A 21,164-nucleotide genomic window follows, 5' to 3' on the forward strand; every position below is an offset into this window, starting at 1 on the left:
CATAACCACTAAATATTACACCAATTAATAGAAATTAATAGGTATTTTCTACCTGTACTGCTAGTAGACCTGAGCACTGACAGCTTTGTAAGCCTTGTTGTTCACTGTGCAGCCTCAGGAAATTCTCTAGGTTCCTGAAACTTGCTAATCTGTTGAACCTGCTGAAGAGCTGGGCTCGCAGGGCATCGCATGGCAATTGCCTTTGTTCCCTGATGTGAAGAGTTATCAACAGCTTCAGCCTGATGGTGCTCTCTCCCCACTGAGTGCTTAGCTCTTTCTGTGCTTGAGTCTGATGTGGTTTGAAAACATTGTTCCACACCATGCGCCACAGACTCGTCAGGGCTTTTTCAAGTTCTTGCCCAGTAAGCCTATAATTCCTCTGCTAACTGCAGGCAAGGTGGGGAACTTGTAATAACAGTGAGTCCTGCACACTCACCCTACACCTTGCTGCTCTTGGAGTCCTGGGTTTATGGGAAGCTGCCCAGCGCCTGGCAAATTCAGGCTCTCGGAGAAAAAGGCAGTGCTACCACGGCCAAGGGACTGCAGCTATTTATTCACACTCAGGCTTCGCAGTAAATATTAATGCTGTGGTTTCAGAATATGTATTTCCCAGTCCTTGCTCTCCACCTCTCCCTATTCCCCGCTGCGTGACCTCTGCCACCGTGGTGTGATTTTTCACGGCTCTCTTCGCTCACACTTGTGAAGCTTTGCTTCTCACCTTCCCCAGCCCCGCCGCTGCTCTTTTCCCCTTGCATTGATAGCCTCACACGCTCACTCTTTTTCATCATCAGGAGAATAGCTGGGCAAACAGTAGTGAAAGCCGATGCTTCTCCTTCATTGGAAACTGCTGGATGTCTGTAGATCAGTTGGCATCAATCTTCTTGTTTGGTTTGGGTTGTTGTTTTTTTATTATTTTTTTTTTAATAACCAATGAAATGACCAGACAAGTGTGTCTCTGAAAGGAGACAGCCTTCTCAAATCTGCAGCTGTGGCACAGCTATTTGGTGTTCAAAGCAGTTTCCACTCATTTAGCCGCAGCTCAGCTGCCCGTGTCAGTTTTATCTTCCAAAATCTTCACAGCGGATTCAAACACAGAATGTGTCTTTGTTTTATATTGTACTGCATTTGGAAAAGCACTTGCAAAATGAGTTTTCAGGCTGGTAACTCGTGTCCCTATAAATCTGCCAGCATTTATTCACATTTGGAGCCTACTGGGGCCTGTCCCTGCTTCTAGTGAAGCAGAAGAGCATCTTACATCATTGAAGGACTCGGTTACAGCTCTGTTCAGGGGTTCAAAGGAGCTGAGGGTGAACAAGAAGTTTTAAGTTGCCTGTCTGCACCTGCAAGGCAGCATCTGCACCCCTAAGACATAAACCTGCAAGGTGCTAATTGCCTCCCTAGGGACTGCTCGGCATTTAACATATTCTCCGTGTCATGTTCTCCTCTTCCCTCACACCAGTAATTGCTGCTTTCTCTGGCAAGGGAGAAGCTTAGGGAAGTTCAGTTCAACATGTTTTTGTTCGTTTGGGGAAACTTTATCATTTTCTGCCTTGGGTGAGTAAATCACCGCTTTCCCTCTCCCCTCACCCTGCTGCTCCCAGGAGACAGCAGCAAAGGCATGGGGGAAAGGATGCTCTGTAGGGAAAGAGCACACCCAGCAAGGCTGCAGCTCTGCATCTCTCCCTGAGGTCTGTGAGATGGGGAGAACAGCATCTGGCCGCTGTGAAAGAGGGAGTTCCCCTAAAACCAGCATCCTTTCAGCTGCCATCACATGGATTTATATTTTATGAGTCGTGACCCATGTTTGCGGGGTGTTCTTGGGGACTGACGACACATTGCCATGAGCTCAACCAGCTCCGGGCACGATAATGCCAGTTGCTCAGCTGCCTCCTCAACCTTCCCCAGGAAATAAAACAGTGCCTGTGTTTATCGCAGGGATAAGGCACAGGGCAGGGACTTCTTTGTGGATGAAGGCAGAAGGGGCCAGCCCCGATGCCTTTTCCACAGTCCCAGCAATGCTGACCTGATGCTGAGCTTGAGCAGGCAGCACTGAAGCAGCACAAATATGCTAAAGCAGCCTGTTTCCCTTCTCATGTTGCTCACACCCTACGGAAAGAAAGTTGCAATCCTCTGATCCACCCGCCCAGCAGCGAGGTATCTCTGCTAATTGGCTGCAAAATCAACCCCTGACAAGCCAACAGCAACACAGACCCCATCTGCAGTGAGAGCGTTGGCTAAGCTCTGCTCCAAGGAGCAGAGCTCCTTCTTTCCTTTCCTTTTTTTTTTCTTTTTTAAACAAATATGATTTTTTCAATAAAGAAGGATGTAATCTCTGGCAATGGAGCAAATAGGACAGTTGACAGAGCTGCTGGCTCAGCTGCTTTATTTATTTAACCATGAAAACTCGTATTGTAGTTTGGTTCCTTTTCCCCAAGACCAGGTTAACATTGGCACCACGACCAAGCGTCCCAAAGACCCACCAGAGCCAACATGACCAGAGAGGTCCTTTGGGATACGCCAATAATGTTCCTGGTGTGTTTGCTAGTGAGAACAGTCCAGCATCATCTCCAGAACTTCTACAAGGAGCTGAGGCTTGGATAAGGCCACCTCAATAATTTCAACAATTTGCAGGCGAAACTGCTTTGTGGGTACCATTTATCACATGGATGTTGTTGGCTCCTGGAGCCCTCGCTGCAGAAGTATTGTTTGTGCTCTTCTGCTGAAGGTTGCCACAGCCTTTTTATGAGAAATCTACCCTTTTCATGCTCTTACGCTCCCAGGGTGACCAATGCATGCTGGTTAATTATCATTTAAGCTAAAGGAGCTCCACGTGAAGCTTTGGGGAGATCTGAGATGGTAGCATGTTTGTGCTCATGCTTTTCCAGAGCAAACCAAGGGGTTAAATGGAAGTACTGTAGAAGGATGTGAGTTTGGGGGTAAGTTTAGTCTCTTACACACTGTAAAGGGAGGTCAAATATACTGTGAACTGTGCATTGATGTTTACCCTGGCTCAGCCCCGTGCTGATCACAGGCCTTGCCAAACGCCCTGAAGGGCAAAAGCTTTCTGCAGGAGCTTCTCAGAGCCTTTTCCAGGATGAGGACTCTGGGATGGAGGATGGCACCTTGTTTAGCTGCTCACCATAAAACACGCTTGTTGGACTGAAGCCTGCAGCCCTGTCAGTGCTCCTGCAGAAAATTCCCTTCTATTCAAGGCATGTCAATTTCAATCCTTTTCATATTCAAGGATGAAAAGATTTAGCCCCTGTTCAGAGGCTACCCGGCAGTGTCGGGTTGGCTTTGCCTGTCACCTTGCGGGGTGGCTGTTGGCACTGCAGCGCTTCGCGGAGAGGAGAGCAGGAGAAAAGAAATCATAAAAAAAATCATGAAAAGGGAGACTGGTTCCAGCTAGTCCTGCAGAATTCTCTTGCCACAGTGGTGGAATGAGTTAGGGCACCAGTAATGGGATACAGAGGTTTGGAGTGAGCCTAAGAGCTGCCCTGGGACCTGTTATTTGGTCCTTCCAGCACGGTGCATGGCACATGGAGCAGGGAGGCCACTTCCAGCCCAGATCACTGTCCCAGCGCTGGAAGAGCTCTTTCCAGCTCTCTTGGCAGAGACCAGTAGCAGAAAAAGCTGCAGCTGCCGGGCTGAAGCTGCTCTGTGAATAGATGGAAGGCAGAGATATTATTCCTTCCTGCTTTGCTTTTCTTTCCTTTTTTTTCTTTTTGCAAGCAATTGCCACTTCTGTTTCTCTATTTATAGCAGCAAGCACCTATGAGATATCAAATTGCTCCGTTAGTTACATATGTGCATCTGTACTTAGAGTTTTGATACCTTTTTAATTATTTCCCAGCTTGCCTGTTACAATGGGCTTTTGGCTGATTTCCTCTTTTTCCCATTGCCCATTTGCATTCTATTTTAAACTCAGCTACACATTTAATTGGAGCATTATCTACCTTTCCACACTGTTGTGTTTTTTTTTTTTCTCCCCAAGTCATACTTGCCTTTTACACTGTTATTCATAAACTGGAAATCAGTTCTGCGGTTGCCTCCTTTTACATCATTTTTACACTTACATCACAGCACCGATTCCTTCTGCCTGGGCTGGCCACGCACCCCCTCAGCTCAGTTCCACGTTTTCTCAGCCCTGTTTTTGCCTCTTCCGACCTCCTTCTGAGACTCCTTCTTTTGGCTTTGTAATGCCCCCATTCCCCAGGTTCCAGCACTGATGTCTGAAAGCACAGCAGTGGTCCTGCCTTTCCCTCTTCCCCTCCTTCAGGAATCCAGCACACCATTTCTCCATTGCCTCTGCCACGTCCTTTCTATACCTGGTTAGCTCTCAGATACTCCCACATCCCCAAAATACAGTGGGAATTCAATAAACACCCTAAAGAAATGGCCAAGATCAAAGCTGGACCAGGGCTGAGAGCAGTGCTCCCAGAGCAGGATACGGCAGCATTTTTAACTTGCGTTCTCAAAGACCCTGCAGCAGCCTGCAAACCCTTGGTTTATTGACTGCAGCTGAAGGGCTGCAGAGGGAACCGAAAAAGCTCTTTGGAGTTTGAATTTCATCTGAGAAGAATCTGCACCTTCCCAGAAAAGAGGGGTTCACCAGCTGAAAAAGGTTCGAAAGTGGTGGGATGGAGAAGCAGCTGTCTTCCCTGGCAAGCTTTTCCTGGCAATGTGGGGTTTTCATCTTTGCACTGTATTTTACTACTGTGCTGATATGGCTTTATAAATCTTCTTGCACATGCAGCTAAACATGAGTTGTATTAGCCGGCCCTTTTTGTAATGCTGTGTGCTACAATCCCTGAATGAAAATGTATTCCCGCTCCTACCTTTGAAGTAGATACCTTTGATCTTTGGAGATGCGGAGGCAGTGGAGGTAACAGGAGTGTAATTATGCAACACAGAATAACCCCAGGACAATGAAGCTAAAACTCCAGCTCTCACAGGAAAGTCCCTGGTCTATGTAACATCTACAGTGGTCAAAGCCTCCGTATTTCATCCCAGGTGGAAGGCTTCACCTCCAGTGCATGCAGTAAAAACTCAGAGAAAAACTCAACTTTCAACTATGTTGACACAACATTCATCTTCTTTCTCAAAGTATTATTTTTTAATATCCATGAAAGCAACAGGCTTTTATATCCCAGATTTAATAAGCAGAATATCTTGCAAATATTCCTTGCAACAATTTTCCATTACATCTTCTGTAGGGCCATACCACATGTGCTGTAGCAGTCCTAAGTTTGGGATATGGGCAATATTAATTCACCATGGTGATGTTTCAGAAGTAGCCAGTGGTTTTCTGCCTCTGTCCTCACTGAAGCCAAGAAGTAGGGTTAGGCCAACACTTGGTTTTGACAGTCTTACCTAGAGGCAATGAATATCTGGATAGTCTCTGGTTGATGTAAAGAGGTGTTTGGTGAAACAAGGCTAGGCTTTGTCACTAAAACAGTTTCCAGCTTCCTAATTCTCTGTCTCCCTCTTGTAGGTCCACAACAGAAACCTGCTGTCCCTCGACTTCGATCGTGTGACAAGAACAGAGAAGATCTATGACGACCACCGCAAGTTCACGCTCCGCATCCTCTACGACCAGGCGGGGAGGCCCAGCCTCTGGTCGCCCAGCAGCAGACTGAACGGGGTCAACGTCACCTATTCCCCAGGAGGACACATCGCGGGGATCCAGCGGGGCACAATGTCAGAGAGGATGGAGTATGATCAGTCTGGCAGAATTACATCCAGGATCTTTGCTGATGGCAAATCATGGAGCTACACTTACCTGGAGAAGGTGGGAGTCCTCCTACTGACCTCTGACTCATGGTGCGTTTGGAGTCAAAGGGATTTACTCCTTCGACTTCAGTACAGCTGCATTACTTCAGAGCAGCTGATTACTGGTCCTTATACTGCTCTTCTGTGTATTCTGCTTGCACTAAGATTCATATAGGAACTTCGGTGCCACACCACCCAAAAGCAGTTGAAAATAGTATGGAAGGTTCCCCTGAGGGCATTATTCTTTCCCAGTCTCACTGAGAGCATGTCTTTTAATGCTGTAGAGCTCTGGCATTTGAATTTTAAGCACAACATTCCTTTGCTGAGCTAGCTGTAATATAAAATATCTGCAGGTAAAGTCAAGGAGTGAACAGTAGGGACTTCCAGTAGGATTTTCCATGTGAAAACAACCCATACAGTATGACATCCTCCTTTCTTTGAGTAGCCCATTCCTGGTTCATAGGAAATACATGTAATAAAAAGCCAGACTGTTGTAAACACTTTGCACTGTAGTTTTCACTGTGTAGGTTGGCATGGGACTTAACTTCTATTACCATTTGTTGTTACACTAACTCAGTGTCCCAGAGATCCACTTCTTGCATCCCTGGGGCTGATATTTTTATTTATAAGTTTTGTATAGAGCCTATCCCTACAATAGCTTAAGGGAACTGCAGTAAATGGCTTTTAAAAAGCAAAAAGTATTGACTTGCACCTTGCATTAAACAATCTGTGTGGATTGTCAGTTATATGCAAAAAAACACCGACAACGAATACACACGTGGGCAGAAGTTTCTAAGGCAGAAACAGGTGACACATAGACACACCAAGTTAATTGGGCATTGGACAGCTTCAGGAGGCTATTTTTCCAAGAATTGCTTTGGTCTTTCTATCAGCTTTATTTAGTTAGTTTGTAGAAGCTATTGACAAGGAGAATTTGGGTAGAGACAGCTACACGGTATCGATCCGAACAACTGAGCATTCTAAACTTAGACCTTCACTGCGCTAACTGCTTCTTCCTCTGACTTGCTCCTACTTGGGGATGCTTGATGGGCCATGCAGCTGCATGCTGCCATTATTTCATCCTGTGGGTGCAGACTTATGCTCACTTGCTGTATTATTATTTTTTTTTATTGGAGAATTTTGCAGGTTTTTTTTAGAGTTAAGAATGATTTTGCCTGAAAACCAGGATTAAAATGTATTCTTTTCTCCTCCCCACCTAGTCCATGGTGCTGCTCCTTCACAGCCAGAGGCAGTACATCTTTGAGTTTGATAAGAATGACCGGTTGTCGTCTGTGACCATGCCCAACGTTGCCCGGCAGACTTTAGAAACCATCCGTTCCATCGGCTACTACAGGAACATCTACCGGCCCCCAGAAGGCAACGCCTCAGTAATTCAGGATTTCACAGAGGATGAGCAGCTGCTCCACACTTTGTACTTGGGGACAGGGAGACGTGTCATCTACAAGTATGGAAAGTTGTCCAAGTTGGCAGAGATGCTCTATGACACCACAAAGATCAGTTTCACCTATGATGAAACTGCTGGCATGCTGAAGACGATAAACTTGCAGAATGAAGGGTTCACATGTACAATCAGGTACAGACAGATAGGGCCCCTCATTGATCGACAGATTTTCCGCTTCACCGAGGAAGGCATGGTGAATGCACGCTTTGACTATAATTATGACAACAGTTTTCGGGTGACCAGCATGCAAGCAGTCATCAACGAGACACCTTTACCCATCGATCTCTACAGGTACGATGACGTGTCAGGCAAAACTGAGCAATTTGGTAAATTCGGAGTCATTTACTACGACATCAACCAGATTATCACCACCGCTGTCATGACTCACACTAAACATTTCGATGCCTATGGCAGGATGAAGGAGGTCCAGTACGAGATATTTCGGTCGCTCATGTACTGGATGACCGTACAGTATGACAACATGGGGAGAGTTGTTAAGAAAGAGTTGAAGGTTGGCCCTTATGCAAACACAACCAGGTACTCCTATGAGTATGATGCTGACGGTCAGCTGCAGACAGTGTCTATCAATGACAAACCACTCTGGCGTTACAGCTATGACCTAAATGGAAACCTCCATTTGTTGAGTCCGGGGAATAGCGCCCGCCTTACCCCACTCAGGTACGACCTCAGGGATAGAATTACTAGACTGGGGGATGTGCAGTACAAAATGGATGAAGATGGCTTCCTGAAGCAAAGAGGCAATGATATTTTTGAATACAATTCAGCTGGCCTGCTCATCAAAGCCTACAACAAAGCTAGTGGGTGGACTGTGAAATACCGCTACGATGGCCTAGGAAGGAGGGTTTCTAGCAAAACCAGCCATGGCCATCACTTGCAGTTCTTCTACGCAGACCTGACCAACCCAACCAAGGTCACCCATCTGTACAACCACTCGAGCTCAGAGATCACTTCCCTCTATTATGACCTCCAAGGCCACCTCTTTGCAATGGAGCTCAGCAGCGGCGATGAATTCTACATAGCCTGCGATAACATCGGCACTCCTCTGGCTGTCTTCAGTGGGACCGGCTTAATGATTAAGCAGATACTATACACAGCATATGGGGAGATCTATATGGACACCAATCCCAACTTCCAGATCATCATCGGCTACCACGGAGGACTGTACGACCCCCTCACAAAGCTTATCCACATGGGACGGAGAGACTACGATGTGCTAGCAGGTCGATGGACGAGTCCGGACCATGATATGTGGAAACACCTGAGTAGCAATAACATAATGCCTTTCAACCTGTATATGTTCAAAAACAACAACCCCATTAGCAACTCTCAGGATATCAAATGTTATATGACAGGTAAGGCATTTAAATTGGTTATTATGTTCACAGACTGGTGTCTAGCTTGCCATCAGTGAATAGGATCCTCTCAGTACCTTTGTCACCACGGGGGTTTCCAGTGTTCAGTACAATGGACACAAGCTTTTCTTTGCCAGTTGACCCCTATGTCAGAGAGTGGTCGAGGGCATGTTTAATTCATTAGCATAGACTGAGATTCTAATTCCCAAGCTTGTTTCCTTTTCACTTTCTTGGTATTTAAACTCTTTACGTTGCTTCCAGTTGTTTGTTTCCTCTGATATCCCAAGTTTAGCTACCAGTTAATGTCCTGATAACCTTTCTCTTTGTGGTGGGGCAGCTCTGTTTACACAGTTTTGCCCAGAGATTTATTTGCAACTAAACAAATGACATGCAGATTTGTTTTAGCACAATGGCAGCAGCAACTTAAACCTTTTATCATCGTCAGCCATTTCAGAGCACACAACAGTAACGATGTAGTTCAGAGTTAATCTGCCCAACAGAATTAACAGTTTCTATTAAATGTCAATAAAAAGCCAGTGCTTTAGACTTAAAGGCCAGGTTTTAAGGCATACGTCCCCCACATCTTGACATAACCTCTGAACTGCTTCCCCAAAGACTTCATAAAATGGCATTTACATGGTCTCTGTGTATGTTTTTTATACAGAAAATCATTCTGGAGGTTAAATGTCCATCCTATACTCATACTTTGTGCAACACTGGTAGTAACATTTTAGAGTACTGTTCTGTTGGGACTTTTTTCATATAATTATCATTGCAAAACCAGGTGACAGTCACAAATCAAATGTGCATACTTCTTAAAGAGATACAAATAATTTTTAAATCTACTGCATCTATCACAACTTTCCCATATGCAACAACAATATTTGCATTCCCCTAAATCGCAAGAGTGGCTTAATAGCAAAAAAAAAAAAAAAGTTATGAAATAAAAATCCTGTATTGTTTCATTCAGGTTGTTTTTCCAGCCATTAGGGTTCATGCTTTCAGATTCTTCTGCAATAATCATAAGGATTAGGTTGTATTTTTTCAGATGAAAAGCTGTTTTGTCCAGAGCTGGGAAGATGATGCCATGAGGAAAGTAAACTATGCCAAAAGATGCAGACTAAGACTCTGTGTGTTGGCCTGACTCTGATAATTAAAGCTGGCAGGGAATATTTTGAGACAACTTTTCCTATCACAAAATGCTCATTTGTCAAAATGGAATTTGTTTGTGGGAGAGAGAGTGTTGAGCTTGAGAGATTTCTCAGCAGAAATGTTGCAGACAGCTCTCAAAATCATCTAAATGACAAATTCCAAAATAATCTGAAAGAAAAAAACCCTTTTTCAGTTTCAACCTTTTCAAATTAATTATAAACTAGTTATAGAAGACTGGAAAAGAAAAATTAACAAGTCAAAGTCAAAATGAAAGATCTTAATATGAAATTGTTGTCTCGAAGTGGTTTAGTGTTTGAACAGTCACTTCGTGACATATTAACAGATTTTTATTTTTCTGCTCAAGTTCAGACAGGAGAGAATTTCAAATGCTGTCTTGGATCAAGCAAACACTTTCCCACCCAGCTTTGATGATAACATCAAGACGCCCGAATCCGATACTTTTATATTTTATATGCACCAAATAACTTTTTCCATCATCTTAAAAATTCAATTTTTAGTCTTAAAAGAATGCAGAACCCAAGTTCGTGTTTTAAGTTTCTGCTTTCCCACTTCCACCCTGTGCGTGGAAGAAACAAGTCACGATATGGGATAAGTGTCATGATACTTGGCTGTTGCTCTGCCATTCCTTTATGCTGAAGCTTTCAGGCTCTTCATAGACATGGTGGGTGATGAGAGTGTCCTTGTCATCACGACCACATCTGCCCAGATTTTGGCACAGGGAACCACTCTGTCCCTCCCTCCCCACCCCAGCACCCACTGTCCTTAGGGGAGCTCAGCTCCCGAGACACAGGTGAGCAACATTTTGGTCTCCAAATATCAGGTTTCTGAGCTCATGGGTACAAATTGGAGGCACGCAGAGCAGAGATCAGGAGGAGCAGGTATTTATGTTTTGAGAAGCCCATTGTTAAACATGAGTGTTTTTGCGGTTGTACACTTCATGGCACAGAGCTCTGCTGCCAGCTTCAGCAATCCTGATGGATTGAACTGACATTTCCATTACATGTGTCTGCATTAAGCACTCTTTTTCTTTGCCCTCAAATGAATTTACTGTGAAATGTGTTGGCAGGGTTACTGTAGCTGAAAAAAAACTCTGTGATGTGGAATGTACTTTTCTGTCAAAAAAGTTGTCACTGCCTCTTGGCAAATTAATATTTTCCCCTCTGTTTTCTCAGCTCCACACCTTCCTCCTATGGTGGGTTTTGGGGTGTGGGTTTTCTGTTGTTGTTGTGCTGGGTATTCCAACACCTCTTCCCAAAAAGAACAAACTCCTGTTTGCAAATGTTTTGAAAGTCAGTTTTCTGAGAAATACCAAAAAGAAAAACCTGTCTTGAATCTCTCCAGACGTGTTACATATTTTTCTGCTGTTCAGAATCCCTGCTCTGTATCCTTTTTAACATTCGTGAAGTGCTCGGAAAATGATTCCTGCACCAATGCCGACCTTCACAGTTTTACTTTGTTCTCCTGACCACCTGGTCCACAATATGGACATCAAAGGTCCTCGTTTCACATGAGAGGGGTTTGGAAGCAGGCTGGCTTAGCGCTAAGCAAAGAGATAATCAAACAAGAATGAGAAACGATTAATTTCCTTCCCTCCCCCCCCAACCCCTCTGTTTCAAAGACACTCCAAAAACAATCTGTACATTGAGTGAACAGAAGTGTTTTAGTACAGAAACCCTCCTCCTTCCACATGGATTGTTGCAAGGGCTTTTTGGACATCTGCCCAATCTCAACATTTTGGCCTGCAAGAAAACAAGCATCAGATAGTGTGTTTGTTTGGCTCCCGGTCCTCCAGTCATCTGGAAGTGCCTTTCTTGCCATTTGCATCTGTAATTTCTCTTCTGACCAGCTCTTCAGAATGTTCATTCAGGCCCATAGGGGACAAAGAAAAAAATATTCAAAGATGCACATTTGATTCTTTAAATTGATCCTATTTTCGGACTGTTTCAGCAGGGTTTGTTCAGCTTAGCAAAATGAAAAACGAGCCCTTTGCACATCCAGCTTGAAACAGAGCAATCACCAACACCATCCCAGTTATGCACAAAACACATAAGACCCCTGGGAGCTGATATTAGTTAAACTTTACCTTCATATCTTCCTTTTTCTTGCAATTGCTGTTTGTGTGCCAAATGCACACCATATTGCTTGGGGACTGGAGCAGGTGTGTCCTTCTCTAGAGTCCAGCGAAGGCAAACAAGGTGAGATCATCAAATGTTCTGAAGTTAAAGGGGGGAAGCGATGCTGATCCCAAGCAGATCTAGGAGTTAGCCAGCCACATCATTATTTCCTCCAGCAGGAGAACATCTAGCTACTATTCCTAATAGCTCTGCAACTTGCAAATTAGGGAAGATTTTGTAGTCTTATGTCAAAGGAATACAAGAACATTCCCCCAGTTTAATCCTCAACATCCCAAATGCCTTGGTTTTCCATCATGTCCCCTTTAGTGCCAATGATCCCTCTTTTACATAAGACAATGGTTTATGGCTTGTAGCCAGCAGTTTTCTCACGTTCCAAGGATTTCTTCTAAGGGGTTTATGAAAAGTGCCTGAGCAAAGTGGTATTGTATCCCTGTAGGTAGGCTGGCTGGCTGGCTGTTGTGTTATGGGATGGAAAAGAATCCAGCAGTGTGGATGTGGTGTCACAATCTGAGAACAGTTTGTGGCCCCTTTTATTAAGCCCTTTCAAATAACCTGGTCAGGTAGTGGTGTGGTAGCTGATTTCAGGTGTCACTGTACAAGATGCCATGACTTTACACTGGTGTAATACTCAAACTACATGTTCTTAAAAACGACAAGGAAGTGAGGTGGAAATGCCATGGAAAAAGCAAAGGATGCATCCAGAGCCTCTTCCTTGAGCATCTGCACCAGAACTGTGCTGTTCATCCTGGATGTCCTGGTATTCTGGCTCACTGCAAAGCTTTGAGAGGCCTCAGGAAGAGAAGTATTGTGGCTGAGATATTCAGAGCTGACTGCAGGGTTGGAAAACACTTCCAGTTAAGCTGCAGCATCTCAATCTCTCTTAGCATATCTTTGTTCCTGTGCTTTTCGTCTGTCACTTTAGAGCAGTGTCTCGTGGCTGCTGATGTAGAACAGCCATGGAGTTGGCTTTAATTTGAGCCATTTGGTCACTGCCAAAGTTTCAGAGCTGGGAAAATGCAGAATTGGACTGTGCTTGGAGGTGGAAAGTCATTGACTTGCCCAGCCTTGGCACGCAGTTCTTTCAAGGGCCATTAAGATTTGTTCTCTTCACATAGAGTAGAGAGCAATCGTTGTGGCCAGACTGCTAAAGTGCCAGGCACTGTAGGGTCCTCATCTATGCCATTCACCTAGGCAACCCTGCTTGAGAGATCAGATAATCTGATTTATGCTTCTCTTCCTTTCCAGATGTCAACAGTTGGCTGCTCACCTTTGGGTTCCAGCTACACAACGTCATCCCCGGATACCCCAAGCCAGACATGGACGCCATGGAGCCATCCTATGAGCTTATCCACACACAGATGAAAACCCAGGAATGGGACAATAGCAAGGTGATCCATGCAACTACATACCGTATTTCATACCCTTATCAGCAAAGTATTCAGTTGGGATCTTCGTAAAAAACCCTCTATCAGCCTGTTCTTCCAGATGTGCTGGGAGGTTAAGAGCGAGTCGACCCGAGGCAGCTTGTCTCTCCCCATTACAGTAATGAAATCTCACCGAATAATCACATCGTAAATTCTTTACTGCCACTGTGTTTATTCCTGTGATACTTTCTGGTAGTCGCTCAGTGAGATGGAGCATTACTGTTTTTTTGTCAAACAGAAGAGAACTACCACATACTGCAGACAAAGGTCCTGGCCTTTGCACCAAGGATTCTTGGAGGCAAAAGAAAGTAAACCTTGATACAGAATCATTTTCTACAAATTTTTTATTTTTATTTTTTAATTTATTCAGTCTGGTTTAAAATACTTTTTTAAAAAAAATCCCAGCACTTCTTCTGCATTACCATGGGTTTCCCCAGAAAGACGTTTTAGCTGGTAGTTAACTTTCATTTTACCTGAGGGGTTTTAATCCCAAACCACTGTGTCCTGCTTTTAAAAACAGGCCTGCATCAGAAGCCATTTTGACAGATGCTAGCACAAAATTCAATGATAAAATTGGCAAGAAAAAGCTTTTACAGTCCAATCATTTCTCCGTCTCTTCCTGTTGGGAATTATTCAGCTGAAAGGTGGAGGCAGCACTGTTAAAGGTTAGCACACTGGGTCAGGGTCTGAGAGCCCTGGGTTACTCCCAGCCCTACTGCTTATCAGTTGTATGACCTTGAAAACAGACATTTCCCTCTCAGGATACTCTTTCCTCTCCTAGGCTGATTTTATTCTGGGTTTGTTTTATCTCTTCAGTCTGAATCCTCTTTAGGATATAGATTCCTGCTTGCTATTGCTGTGTATTCAAATACTGCGGAGCTGTGAGGCACCAATTTGTTTGGGGAGATCAGGATGTGCTTTTAACACTTCTGCTAATAAAATGATAATGGTAGCAAGTGGAAATGATCCCAGCTGCCTTCCTAGGCCCTTTATCTAAGCCTTTACTGAAATCTCACTGTCCTGCAGTGGATTCTTGAGGTCCTGTACACAAATTATTAAACTAGGAGGTAAAATACAGTGTCACATTTCCCCAGCCCCAAGGTATCACTCAGAGGTATGAACAAGATACTGTGAATTAATTACATAGTCATGTGTCAGCCCTGCCTCGGTACTGAGCCTCGTAGTTGCAGGGAAGACAAGCTAAAATGTACCAGCTTCAACTTCAACAAGAGAGATTTAAATTAAGACATATCACTTTACAATAGAAGCAGATGGAAAGAACGATGCCTTTTGCTACCATGGCTGCGTTGATGCTTGAAAACCATTACGCCACAGTAACTCAGCTGTGTTTTGGAGCTCAGACACTTCTCTTTTGTTTCTCTCTTCCTCAAATTAAACAATAAAATGCTACCAGAGATGATTTCTGTAATGAGAAATAATAGCCTCAGGATTCTTCACCCGCTTTGATGTGACACAGTCTCCCCAGGCAAAGCTGTACAGGAGAAGGCAAACAGGGAAGGCTCATTCAGAGACCGCACAAAGATTGTCTCTAAATTATTATGTACAGTAAATGATAACACTCCGAGAACTGCAACAGAGATTAGTGTTAATAATAATAATAATAATAATAATAATAATAATGTTATTATTACATCATTTCAGTGTTTTTATAAAGCTTATTGAATAGCCAAATAATTTAATTGGCGGCTTGAGATGAAGTCTGACACTTTTTTATACGGGAGCTGGAAATAAAACCAAGGAGCCCTCCCTTCCAGCCACCCATTTTAGGTGAATCTGCCTGAATGAGCAAAGTCTCCTTGTCCCCTTCAGGTTTGTAAACCAAGAAGCTGCAGTGAGGTCTGTGCAGGGACCTGCTTGGTAAATAAGGGCTTTATGCAGCTATCGTGCTTCCAGATGAGTCACTTTACAATCACAATGTTGAAAGTGGAATTTAACCATTGCAGGTTGTTTCATTTTCTTCCCCTGTGTTATGACAGCAACAAAACAGGAGCATTTTTATTTTAGTCTACAGTTGCAGGATCATGCTGTGATAGCAAGTAGCTCTCAAATGCTGTAGAGCAGGGTTCCCTTCCTTTCTGTCACACCCAGAATAATGTAGACATGTATTTGCATAAACTAAATTCATTCGCATTTTATGCCTGAACATACGATCCATTTTCTCCTAAACCTATCCATGCACTGTACACTGATTTTTCACATGCAGTTCTGTTTGTTCCCAGCCCTTCCAGCCACACACACACACTCCCAGCCAGGATTCAGCCCTCTGTCTTACCAGTTCTCCCCATATCTGTTGATGAAGCATGTGGAATAAAACACAAAGTTTTGAAAACCTCCCAAAACAAATGACAAAATTAAACAAAGTTAAATGGAAGATCGGGAAATATTTTTGTTTAATGAGATTGATCAAACTGTGGAGTGCCCTTCCAGAGCATTTGGAAGAAACTGCAGATCTTTTATCATTTAAAAGTAGCCTGGACAAGGCACCAGACAATGCCCATTCTGTTTGAAATCCGGGGATATTCACTGCATGATGTACCACAGCTTTCTCATCTCTGCCTCTTCCGATCCCTGGTTTCTCTGGGTCACATAGCCCCTTGTAATAGACCAAAGGAAATTTGAGTTACTCCACTAGCTCCACTGATCAAAGCCGTGGCCCAGCAGATTGAGTCAGTTCTTTTATCAGAGAGGAATGAATAACAGGAGCACAACGGCAAAGCAACTAACTCCTCGGAAATGGCTGCATCATATCTTTTCGGAGTGCATAACCAGAGGGGCCTGGCATCTCCTTCCAAAACATTGTCGGTACTTGCCTTGCAGGGCTGGAAGACGGGAGAGATAATTCTGGCTGTGGGCATCCACCAGCTCAGAAACAGCCAGCATGTCATAAACTTTGCGCTAACCCCCTGCAGCTCCGGAGTGACATTTAAAATCCAATACTCTGTTGTGTGGCACTTCTCCCCCCCCCTCCCCTGCATCCACGAGGCTGTCACTAAATTGTTTGTTGAACAAGTTCAGTGTTATTGGCCACCAGGGGACTCCGGGTGACCTCTGGCATATTGTGGAGCTGCTGCACCTGAATCCAATTTCTCCTTTTTTTTTTTTTTTATTTTTCCCTTTTTCCCCCTTTCCCCTTTGTCTTACTGAACTGTCAGGTAATTGCCAGAGCCAGAACAACTCTATTTGCAGGAAGGGATGTTTTGGAATCAGTGCTTCTATCGTTAGCTACATCATGTCATTAACTACGTGTCTCTCCGTCCCATGAGAAAATGTCCCAAGGACATCTCTTGCCAATGCTCATCACTCAGGGAGAGCATCCTCACTTTGGGGGTGCTTCATCCCAAGCGTGGGCCATCACGCTGTCCGTGTGCCTGTCCATCAGCCACCAGCTATGTTTTGTGAACCTTTTGGCCAGTTTTCACTTGATCTGATGTGGGAAAGAGCTGAAGTCTCCAAGACACTAAGCTCCTGAAGCATTATGAAAACGGAAGAGCAGGAAAAGGAGGCAAATCCTTTTATTTCCCCACAGATGGAAATCTGCATGATGAGCTCAACCTAGCTATCCCCCCGGAGCTGTGTGCACAGGTGGGATGGAGGAGAGACCTGTCCTCCAAACCCAAGAGTTAGCAAGGTGGGGTGTCCCACCAACCACCCTCCACCGGGTGACCTAGGTCTTGGATAGACCTTGGGAGCTACATCCTGAGGGGTTCACCATGAGAGAGTTAGGGCATCCATAGGAGAGAGTTAACAGTGGAGGATTTTGAAGGCAGGGAAGTCGTAGCTCAGGCCAAGCATTTTGGAAGAAGTGGTTTTCCATGTTGTAACCCATATGGTAGTCGGAGAAACACCTATCTGTGTGTAACGGCAGGGGATGTAGAGAAACTTGGAAACGTACTCACGTATTTCACATCTTGGATCCTTGATGGGAAATTAAAGCTTTCAGTCTCACACTGGAAGGCGGTATTTAAAAACAACAGATGATAGTATCTGGCGATGGTATTTCAAATCCTCGAGAGGTGCAGGCAAAATGCAAGAGGCTATTCAGAGAGCTCTGTAATGTGCCGTTCTCTTGAGCTCTGTGCAGCAGGAAAGAAATGATGAAGGTCGTTCTCTTCTCTCCAATGGGTTGTTACTAGATAAAGTGAAATGTCACCTAAGGACATCTGATTAAAAGAGCCTGTGAGGAAAAACAAACCCAGCCTATTTGTCACTCGCATCTAAGAACAAATATTGAAATAAAATAACTATGAATTCCCTTCTTTCTTCCTTAATACTGGTTTTATAGATACCTTCCTTTACAGTTGCTAAAAGCAGTGGCATTTTTTAGAGAATACTATACACCACTGCAGCCTTGGACGGAAATTTTCTGTTTCTCTTCCTTGCCAGTTCATTAAAATGAGTTCTAAGATGAAACAGAAATGGTCATTGCAAAGTCAGGGATACACTGCCTCTTTGAACTGTGTGTAATGCTTGCCTCCCCCCTGTATATTCACAGCAGAGCATACAAAGCTAGCTGTGCCCCAGTTTGCCTGAATTTGGTGTGTTTTTTTCCTACTGTTGGATGGGTTTGTTTTTCTTTTTTTAAAAAATGCTGTTCCCAAATATCATTTTGTTTTATCAAAGAAATGCACTCAAAAAGTCATTTCAAAGTGATTGCGGGCTCATTTTCAAGATAACAGAGTTATTTGCAGATAACAGAGTTTAGTTATTATAATAGTTAAGAGTTGTTCGGTATTACAGCATTGCATGTCTTCTCCTACTACAAAACAAAAGATGGGGAGATGTTATGATAAAAAAAGGCCTTTATCTAGAAGGCCTGTAACCAGTCCCCAGTGAAAGACCCTTTGGGTGTGATTTTGTTCTAGATGGAGACACCTAAATTTAGGCCTCTGCCTGTGAACTTGGTGTCCAGCAGGGCACAAATCATCCAGAGCTTTTGTTACTCACTGCTCCATGACGAAGCTGCAGGCACTCTGGGGCATCTCAGATCACACTAGACATCAATGTACGGGTTTATGGGCAACTGAATCAGTCCTGAAGCCAACACTGAAGTGTGAGAAGCAGGTGCACAGAAGGCTGGGACATCCATAGATTGACTGGTACTGCCCAATTACTTCACCAGCAAAGGATCAAGCCCCCAGCCTCACAAACCTTCCACCTACAGTGGGCATACAGCTAGAGGTCAAGAAGGTCTATTTCTGTGGCTTTGGTCAGTCATTCCACCTCTGTCATAGCCACCAGGAGTAGTGCCAGTAACAGCCCTACTGTTGTCCATGCAACAAGAGAAATGCTTTCCCTGTACAGAGGAGGAGATGTGTCCTGGATGGAGGCTGAGAGGACCAACAAACCAGTTGGCCTCACGTCCTGTCTGAGTGTCCTTAGGCAGAAAGTGACAGTGCCATTGCTGTTAGCTCATGTGTAATCCATTAAACCTCCAAGTCGTGCCAGTAGAGGGGTGGGTGCTGCTTATTTTCCTTCTAAATGAAATCCAGATGACAGTGGAGCTGTGGAAATTGTATGACTTCATATAATGTCGTGAAGGCAGTATGTTATTAGATAAAGGAAAGGTCATGCATTCTATTATTGGGTAATAAATTGTAAAAAAGACTTTAAATTTTTGGTTTACCTTTTGTAGTGGACAGTTGCTGATCTAAATCCAAATTTATTGGGAATTTGACCATAAAGCTGAAAATCAAAAAAATTGACCTCAGGCCAGAGGGTCCCACCTTGACAGAGCTTGTGGAGCTTGATGAAGGTAGATCATGTCAGAGCTGTTGCCTGTTGTACCTATCACAGCATGTGCCGAACAGGTTACAGTCCTTCCTGAACTAATGGCAAACTCAAGGACATCATCCATTAAACGTCACTTACAGCTGTTGTCAGCAGTAGACTCCCAACCAACATTTTAGAGTAACAACGTAGAATCATAGAATAGAAGCGTAGAATCATTAGGGTTGGAAAAGACGTCCAAGATCATCTGGTCCAACCGTCCCACTACCACCACTGTCACCCACCAAACCATGTCCCTAAGCACCACGTCCAACCTTTCCTTGAACACCCCCAGGGACGGGGACTCCACCACCTCCCTGGGCAACCCGTCCCAATGCCTGACCGCTCTTTCTGAGAAGAAATGTCTCCTCATTTCCAACCTGAACCTCCCCTGGTGCTACTTGAGGCCATTCGGAGAGAGCAGTTGGAGGGGTCTGAAGCCAAACCAGGAGCTGAAAATAAATTTATTTAATTTTAATTTATTAAAATTAACCAGTGTGGATGATAAGAGGTCCAGTGCAAGACCTCACTGCCCAGGCTTCTCTCATTTAGCAGCATAAACACAGTATTATGGACTATGTCCTTCTGGCCCAAACCATGCCTAGCGCTGTCCGACTTATCCAAGGTGATATTGAGTAGCTGCTGCGATTAATTAATTCTAGGGATCCCTGACCACTTAACTTCTGGTAAATATAGCGATGTATATATAGAGATGGTGACAGATAAATGACCACAGGACACAGAAATGTGGTGCAGAAGACCTGATTTACATTCCTGAGTGAAGGATCTTGCACTAAATGGTGATTCAGTGTGTGTAATGAGAAAGAACTTTTCCTGTTGCTTATAAAAGTTACTGAGCAAGATGGAAGAGCAATGTGGCATGCTTGGGTAGTGGGGAAGGACCACCTGGAGTCAGCCTATAGGAGATGCACCTGAGAGGAATGCATCCCCATTTAAACACCTCTTAAGATGAAATACCTAACGAAGAGTGTGTGATACGCACTTATGCAGAACTGTAAGAGTTTCATGGAGTCTAGAAACCTAATTGCTCCCTGTCCATCATCGGTGACATCTTCATTAATTACGTCCATCTTTTCCATAATTAAAGCCCTTGTTCAGCTGGTGGGGGAGCTATCAGACTGTTAATTAGATCGCTCTCTGGGCTGTATGTGAGATCCCCCACAGGCAGCATGGGGAGAACCAGAAAGAGCTCCTATGGCTGCTCCAGCTACTATGCTAGCAACCAAAAGGGGGAGGGAAGGGGGCTTATGCAGCTTTCTTGGCACTTTGAATAAAAGTAAGTCTTGGGTCTTAGGTATTTCAACGTTGATTAAACCCAAAACTTGCCCTTAAACTTGTGTACCTCCATTCTTTTATAGTTTTCTCCTTTATAGAGCAAAACTGCTCATAACCACTGAGCAAGTCACAGTGTAGAATCCTTTATTTTGTTTCTCTAATGGTTTGAAACCCTTCCTTGGAAATGGCTACCAGGGAAGCGAGGGTTCGTTTCCCTTCCCTCACCGTAAGTCGTAGTAAAGAGGTCAATGCTGAAATGTCTGCATTGTCTGAAATGTCTTCTTACAGCCAGGGAAGGATGTGAGCCTTTAGCTTGTGGACTGTTTAAGGCAATCTCCTTCATGGATGTTAAATTTCCTCAAAATAATTGGAGTGCAGCAAACTTTTCTTTGTAGCCTATTTTTAATCCTGGATGTCATTACTTTATTGAACTCAGCCGTTGGCAGTGCCAGGAGAGTTTTGTCATAGCATCCTCTTGCTTTTGTGAAATTTGAGCAAATAATTGTTCGTGAGCAGGGGTTTGTAAGAAGATTGCGCTGCCATGAATTGATGAGAGCATTTCCAAAGACATTTTGCAGTAATGATGAGCTGCTGACTCGCTGCGTGCTTGCTCCATTATACGCTAACAGCAAAAGTGACTTTGTATTATACCTGACTACAAATGATCTAGGCTGTTGTCTCTCTGCAGTTTTTCTTCAATATAAGCTAAAACTCGAACATCAGGTATGGCTGGCCCTAGCTC

The 21,164-nt window shown here is 44.1% G+C and overlaps 1 protein-coding gene across 12 annotated transcripts in view; it reads left to right on the forward strand.

The window, feature by feature from the left end:
- The window catches only part of TENM4 (teneurin transmembrane protein 4), an 879,437-nt gene that overhangs the window by 850,793 nt on the left and 7,480 nt on the right, over positions 1-21,164 (forward strand). For all 12 annotated transcript variants that reach the window (XM_040544436.1, XM_040544433.1, XM_040544442.1 and 9 more), the window contains 3 exons: positions 5,495-5,791; positions 6,993-8,607; positions 13,161-13,303. In XM_040544436.1, the coding sequence (XP_040400370.1) occupies positions 5,495-5,791; positions 6,993-8,607; positions 13,161-13,303 (2,055 nt within the window). The remainder of the gene's footprint in view (positions 1-5,494; positions 5,792-6,992; positions 8,608-13,160; positions 13,304-21,164) is intronic.

The sequence above is a fragment of the Cygnus olor genome, chromosome 1, assembly GCF_009769625.2.
Source record: "Cygnus olor isolate bCygOlo1 chromosome 1, bCygOlo1.pri.v2, whole genome shotgun sequence".
In the NCBI taxonomy this organism is placed as follows: Eukaryota; Metazoa; Chordata; class Aves; order Anseriformes; family Anatidae; genus Cygnus; species Cygnus olor.